Here is a 7530-nt window from a genome sequence, read left to right as displayed (position 1 = left end):
ACCTGCGCAAAACCTAGTCTGCTGTGAACGCACACATAATTGCCTTACACTAGGATTCATATTGTTTCCGGATGCCGATGGAGCCATGAGGCCGCTGCATCGCGTATATTATCTCTGCATACTTTGGAAACTGTGCATCGCGGCTGCCATAGGAGTGAAATCCCCGACTTCTGCCGCGACCCAATGTGTGCGCTGTATCCACGTCCCCGCGAGTAACTGTTAGTGTTAGCATAGCCCGGAACTGGAAACCACGCGAATAACCACGCCCCCCTTGCTGGGTTGGTGCGAACTGACTGTCACCGCCACTGGCTGCCCAGTAAGTGCTTCAAGCGAACTGTGGGTTGAACCGCTGATGTATATCCTTCTGCTACAGGACTTAAATAAGCTTTGACGGTCCCTTGCCAAAACTGACCTGCACTAACAATACGCCCGAAATACTCATCCATGCAAGGTAGCGCATTATGTCCACACAGAGTTACAAACAATTTGGCAAGAGAGTCATTGACGTAATTGAGTCGCGTAGTGTCACTGGTCAATTAGTACTGATAATTTTGCGTCCAGTTCGCCATAACGTGGCGCGACGCGACTGTCCACGTTGAACGTTTGTTGATCCCTTCGCGGTTAATACCGGCTGCTAGTCTCATTTAGACGAAGTCGGTGGCAGTTTTCTACCCACTGTGCAGTTTTTTTTGGGAGATGGTCCTCTTATGCGTCTGAGAACTCCCCTTGGATATCGTCGGTGACGTATTGCACTTAATGCCGTAATGACGGGACCGGGCCTCCGGGGCTCATGCTGGCTGGTCACACCAATGTTGGTCAGCAGGCTATGTTCAAGTCATGCGCTGTCATGACCTACCGTTCCCATCATCAAAATCCCGCCGTAATGGCGGCACCGGTGCCCGTTGACTCGGCTCAGGTGCACGCCCACTTTCCTCTCCAAAACCGGTCCTGCCCCGCGACCACGACGGTTGTCTCTCTAGATCGGAACAGTCTCTAGTTTCATCTCGGCGCGGCCTTTGTTTTCTCGGCGATGGTCAGTTAGCAAATCTCTAATTTCCTTTAGTCCGAAGAAATTTGTTTACTCATCTCTGGTATACGTCTCGCTGGATGGAGTTAGCAGGCCAAACAGCAACAACCAACACGGTGGGCGCAACCTCACGGTGCCGCCACCGCAGATAAACCGGAGGTCCTCCATGCTAGACTGACTACAATTAGGGTTATGGGTTAGGGTTAGAATTAGGGTTAGGGTTAGCATATTGGTTTATTCGGACGCCATGTTCTCTATCCTCTGGCGGCGAATTATTCCGGTGTCTATCATGGATAACATGTGTATTAACACACACAACTGCTATTCTTAGGGCACAACATGCACAATCATATCAATATTGAACGGCCATGCCATAGATAGGAAGCACGTACACTTACGATTTTCTAGTACCTGTGGGAGGATCCATATTAACTTCGTTTCAGGTGATCCGACTTTGATTTTTAATATTGTGGCTAGATAACTAACTTTGATCTATGCTTCGATGTCGATCTGCTTTTGTATAGGCCTCGCTTTTAGAGTAGACTCACCCTCTACACGGTCAGACGGCCAACGTAGGCCGATACTACTACTGCGCTACTGGAGGAGGGCAGTTGCTAGCGCGCCGCTGTAAAAAATTGCAAAAATTATTCATTGTTTTTACCAATATTTGATGTGTTAATTACATTATTAACATGTTATTAGATGTTAATTTGATACACGCTCACGCGATTAGTTTACCCTGCAGTGCTGAATATTCATCAGGTTTTTAGGCACAATGCCATTGAATTTATGAAGAAACAAGAAAATTAAAATGAGTAAGAAGAATTTAGGCGAGGCGGCTTACACCGGACATGACGTCACGCTGGTTGCCGACAACGCCGCGCATGTTTGCGTATACAAACACTTGGTAAGTATTATGTGCGTCTTTGTATAAAACCGCGTCAGACTTTTGCGTTTTAGAAGCGATTATAAACTGAACTACACAATTTACCTAATGAAGTACTTATTTAGGCGAGTGCTATTGTTCTTTTCTTTTTCATTTGTAGACATTGATGTATAACTGATCATTAGTCAGATAGCGGCATAGCGGCAGTTTTCAATTCCCGCGCTTGAAGTTGAACACCCACTCTGGCACTCCAGTTACTAACTGCCAGTGCCAGAGTGGCGTGTCAAGCGTGCGGAATTTGAAAACCTGGCTTATGCCGCTATCTGGACTGAATGTCAGTTATCATCAATGTATACAAATGACAAAGCAAAAGAACCATAGCACTGCGCTATATACATCTTATAAGTACTTCATAGGCCAACTGTACGCGGGCTATAGTTAAAACTAGAAGGCTAAGGCGCTCTAGTTTACTGAGTTAGCTCGCAAGAAACGTATTTGCCTAGGTTAGAATACCATATGGTCTGAACATTTTACCTGTCAGACTCATGATTTGAGCATAGGCAGGAAGTTTCCCAGCTGTGACTCCCTGAAATTCTAGCATACTAACTAATTCGCTGAAATTACTCTGCTATTGTTATCAGCTAATAGTAATAGTAATATTTCAAAGAAAATTGCCGGCAGAGTGCAACTGCATTAATCTAAAAATAACGCAAGTGTGCTGGAGTACGGTAGCCTCGTGTCTGTTGAAAGCCCCTTGGCGTTAGGGTTAGGTTTAGGGTTAGGGTTAGGTTTAGGTTAGGGATCTAGGCTCATCTAAACTTCAAATCGTGAATTTATTTCGCGCAAGGCGTTATTTTCGAATCTGCGCTGCCACAGGCCGCCTTATCTTTGTGTCTCGGTAAAGTATGAAAGCGAATGGACTCCCCTACCCGTAGCCTCGAGACATTTAAGGATACGGTACCGTTCCGTAAGCCGACTGCCTAAAATAAAGCGAGCATGAGTTATTGTTAATATCTTTAATTTTGAAGCCACAGACTGCGGACTCCTCATTTTGCTGCGGGCGGACTCCCTCTTTTCGAGGGTAGGTAGTCGTTTTGACTCCCTTGTTCAAAAGTTTAATTTTACGGCGCCTGCTAGCTTTCACCCTCCACTGTTCGCCAAACTAGTTTGTCCAGTCTTTCTTTCACTGACTGAACAGCGCATTCAGCTAAGCCATTTGAAGCAGGATATGCCTTCGGAGCGACTTTGATGTGTATAATTCGCATTTTGCTATATGAACAATGCTGAATACACTTCACTAACGAATTTGTTCCATTTGTGCTGTGACAATCGTATTCCCAAATGTTAGCTAAAAGCCATCCTGAACTTTCTAGCTGTGCACTTCAGGCTGTACTAGACGAACATGCCTGTGGACGTCCATCACTTGGTATAGCATCTTACGATGATGAGCAACATTTTGGCCCTTATATGGACCGAACATACGTCGCGCATGTAACCTCGACCATGGTTTGCGACGGAATCCCAGGATTGTAACAATGTCCTGGAAGGCAGGGATAAAAATAACCACTTTTTTTTACGCGTAGATCTTTTTCAGTCTGTGGAAGAAATAGCTCTCGGTGAATAATTTTTACGGGGAGCTATCTTAAGCCTCATGGCGAGTCGATTTCATTGGTTTGCAAGAGCGAATCTGCTTGCATTTTTGGGTTATTTGCTCGCGTCTGTATTTTTTACCGCTGCCCTTGCAGGTGCATGTCTCCTGATTCTTGACAGGTTCACAATCTTTTGTCTATTCCTCTAGATATTCAAAAAAAAAAAAAAAAAAAAAAAAAAAAATATCTAGCCTCGGCCTACCAGATGTAATTACGCACGAAAGCGTTTTCTATCCGGCACTATCCCGGGTGAGCTTCATGAAACCATCTCAACAATGCGATTTTGGAGCGGCCGCTAGGAACTATCAACACGAGCTTGCCCAGAGCCTACATAACCCCGCCTGCAGTGACCAGTTCATCTTTCTGGCCAAAGTAACGGTTGGAGCTTCTCTCCCATTTTTCTCGAGTCCAACCCCAACTATGTCAACATAAGCATCTGACGCCGAGATAGCCACAGGATCCGCGAATCCAGTCAAGCTGCTAATTAATATCAACATCAATCCGGGTATGTGTGCTGTGAATGCAACCAGACACACCTGTCTTTTGCTGGCATGGACACTTCGCTGTCTGTATCAGGTAACGGTAAACGCTATCTCATGGCAATGCTGCATTCGCCCAAAAGTTCACTTGGTTTGTAATGCTAAATAATAGTATGTATGTATGTACTGATACGCACTCACGTCAACGCCATCGCATGATAGTCTCTCTGAAGCAAGCGGCAGGTATTGGCTTTTCTCAGCCGAGGCAGAGCCTCTAACGGTTCATGGTCATTTGCTAAATCGTACAGTTCTGTCCGTACACGGTAGGTGTGAAACTTTTTTCACAACCCCACACAATGCCGCTAGTGCCTCGCTTCTCCAAACTAGAAGTAATTGCGCTCCGCGCGTGCCAGAGTCCTAAGACGCGAAAACTTCATGGGGACGTTCAGACCATCTTCTGACTTATGCCCCTAGTACAGCCCTTAATTCCGTAGGGCGAGGCATTGCATGACGAGTACTATGTCTTAAATTTGGATGCATAGTAACAGAAAGGTAGCCGTTCTTGTAGTAGGTCCTTTGACCAAGCGAAATGCCACGGTCCTGCTCTGGCCCCCATGTGGAAACAGACCTGTTTCTTCAAGCGCAGTTTGTGTAATGCGCTGCAGTTCGAGAAAGGGTTTGGGTAATGAATCGTCGCAGAGTTAGTTGCCGATACCCATAGTGATTGCACGCACCTTCTCCTCAAACCAATTGTAGCCAAGTGAAACGTCGAATCTGCAGTCAGGAGCACTAAACGGCGCTGTTAAATTTAAAGTAATTTTGTTAAGTCATAATTAGCTTTATTAAGTTTCCAGTGTTTATCCCCACTTTCATGATACCTACCGTTATTGCTTTGAGTAACAGGGCAATGTCTGGAGAGTAACGCATAAATGCCTTAGAACCTTATACAGGGATGGGAATTGTGTATGAGCTGCTCCGCGCGTGTCTACGCAGGCCGTATATTATATATATATAGTACGTCGATCGATCGATCGTCGTACATGCAAAGGCCGCCGGCGTCACGCAGACCTTGAGGCCTCCTTTTTCAATGAAGTGACGAACTGTTTCAACTTCTCGCCAACGAAGTTCTGTTGTTATAATACATCTATATACATAACCATAAAAGGTGGTGTCGCGAGCTGCTTTTTTCGGTGGCCTTTGAAAACGATAAAAAAATTAATGTTAGGGTGTTAGGAATATTATATCGTGTGTGCAAGGGAGATTTTTGGCAAGCCTCTTGCGTTAAGCAAATAAAGCTGAGAGCGGTACTATGTCCCCCGGTGGTACTCTGCTGGAGCGTACCCTGGTACGGTGCCGGTTATACCGGTAACGTAACCCTGGTACTATCTAATATGGCCGTAATCTCGCCTACTCCACTAAACGAGTCTAGGGGGAGGTCGCCTACGCCTACTCCTAACCGCTAATCCCTTAATCACTAACCCTAACCCTAATCCTAACACCTAACCCTAACCCTAATGCCTACTAACATCATTAAATAGTGACGCAGGGTACTGTCGCGGAGTATACCGCGACCGGTCAGCCCAGGGTACGTTCCGGACATTACCTCTCGGGGACTATAGACCCTCTATGAGCGCCAAATATAATGCCGTTTCCTTTCCTGATGTCTGATCACTGTGGGGCATGACAGACTTGCTCTTAGGCCAGCAGGGACAAGCCTTGCCTAAAGTGTTCAATATGATAAAATATCACTGTTAGTGACCAGAAACAAATTTGCAAACTGCGTCTGGACAATAAACATTCTTATATTATATAAAGTTAGCCTTAGGAAGTGTGGAAGTGTACGATTAAAATAATATTTGTTTTGCAGAATGTAAGTAAATTTTTGTAATTGATTATTAATTCTGGTGTTTATGATAATGACAGCTGCAAGCATATACTCCCTTGCGAGTTGCTACTATAATATTCGCTCTGTAACAAGTCTGTCTGTTGTGTCTCCTAATGGCAATTTTATGCCTTGTAAGTCTGTGAAATTCAAACTCTCTGAACCCCTTGACCAGGCTTTCGCCCTGGCCTGACCGCCCCCCCCCCCCCCCCCCGCTGGCCCCCGGCTATTTTCAGCTGAAAACACAAATTGTCATTCCCATCCCTGCTTATACATATTCACCAAATCCAATGAAATCATGCACGATTACAATTTTGCGCTCTGTTTCTGTTTACCGTTGCCATCTCTCGTTCTTTCTCGCGGTAGCCCGAAATATCTATCACGGTGCAGTAATGCATACTGCCGCACCGTAGAAATCAGGTCAGAGTGTAAACACAGGTTCATACTAGCATAACAGCAATGTAGTACTGATACCGTGTAAAGTCTGTTATTAGAGAAGCTTGTAGATTACCAGTCAGATAGTTACATGGGATGACCATGACAGAAAGTGCTCTGAATTATTGACATAAAAAGTCAATAACATTTACCACACAGAATTGCACGGCCTTTTGTTTTAATTATGCACTTGGTTTGAAGGCGCCATTTGTATTTTGGACTGTCGGCATACAATAATATCCGGAGCTGGTATGATGTGGTCAAATCCATTTTTCTATGCTATAACTGCATAAAATCTTGGTGTTTTTAATGTTGGTATAATCAGTAGTGTTGTAATTTCGGTTGTAATTTCATAATCGATCATCGGTTGGACTCAAGTAACCGATGATCGGTTACAATCGGTTACTCGGGGTGTTGAATGCCTGCGTGTCCGTAACGTCGTGTGCATGTACGTGTGTGCATGTATGTGCTTGTTTAGCCCTGTTTACTGTTTGTTTTGCACTGTTTACTACTGTGTGTATAATACATGTACTGATTCTCATCACTTTTCCAAGTTTTCTTGTTCAAATTAAATAAAAAAAAGGTTTTTTCGATTAAATCGATTATGGATTTTGATAACCAAGCGCTTTGTTCGAGCCACTGTTCAACCGATGATCGAGTATAATCGATGATCGTGACATCACTAATAATCAGTGATATTTCCACTGTCAGGCGAGACTATATTCAGCTATATTTAGTTTTTTCTGAGCCAAAAAACTCGCAATAACCGTTTTAAGATGTCTGCTTAAGACAACAACATGAGATACCAGGAGGTAAGCAACGCTTAACAACTCTATCGCTAGGTCAGCATTTGACGGTGGTGATTCCTATAAATCATACTTATAATATCTCTACATCTGATAAAGATCTAAAGATTCAATGTTTGTCGCACACTAAACATTTATTGCAGTTGCTTCACTCCGGTCACAATTCCCGCCTCTCGTGAATCCCCGGATGTTCCCGGTTACAAATAACGCGGATGTTACACAAAGACATTACATCTCTCCTTTTGTTTGAAAACGGTCTCGATGCTGTCTACCCATGAAAGTGTTCATTGCTGTCTTACATGGTTATCTTACTCGGTTATATCTGAACATACTACCAATACTGAATAAATGTTGTGGTACGTTAAT

General features: G+C 44.2%; 2 protein-coding genes across 5 annotated transcripts in view; one reads left to right on the top strand and one right to left on the bottom strand.

The window, feature by feature from the left end:
- LOC106815262 (protein YIF1B-B-like) overlaps positions 1-1524 on the bottom strand; it is a 28788-nt gene extending 27264 nt beyond the window's left edge. The window contains exon 1 of the mRNA XM_014819706.1: positions 1439-1524. Coding sequence (XP_014675192.1) covers positions 1439-1454 — 16 coding nt within the window. The 5' untranslated portion in view covers positions 1455-1524. The remainder of the gene's footprint in view (positions 1-1438) is intronic.
- Positions 1-7530, top strand: part of LOC106815261 (HAUS augmin-like complex subunit 6) — a 38079-nt gene that overhangs the window by 4487 nt on the left and 26062 nt on the right. The window contains exon 1 of one of the 4 annotated variants that reach the window (XM_014819700.1): positions 1907-1934. The exons of the other annotated variants lie outside the window; for them this stretch is intronic. The gene's annotated coding sequence lies outside the window, so the exon portion shown is untranslated. Of the gene's footprint in view, positions 1-1906; positions 1935-7530 lie in introns of those variants that run through there. 4 annotated transcript variants of the gene reach the window in all.

Source organism: Priapulus caudatus, unplaced genomic scaffold (assembly GCF_000485595.1).
Source record: "Priapulus caudatus unplaced genomic scaffold, Priapulus_caudatus-5.0.1 Scaffold1075, whole genome shotgun sequence".
Lineage (NCBI taxonomy): Eukaryota > Metazoa > Priapulida > Priapulimorpha > Priapulimorphida > Priapulidae > Priapulus > Priapulus caudatus.
This window is presented reverse-complemented; position numbering and strand designations above follow the sequence as displayed.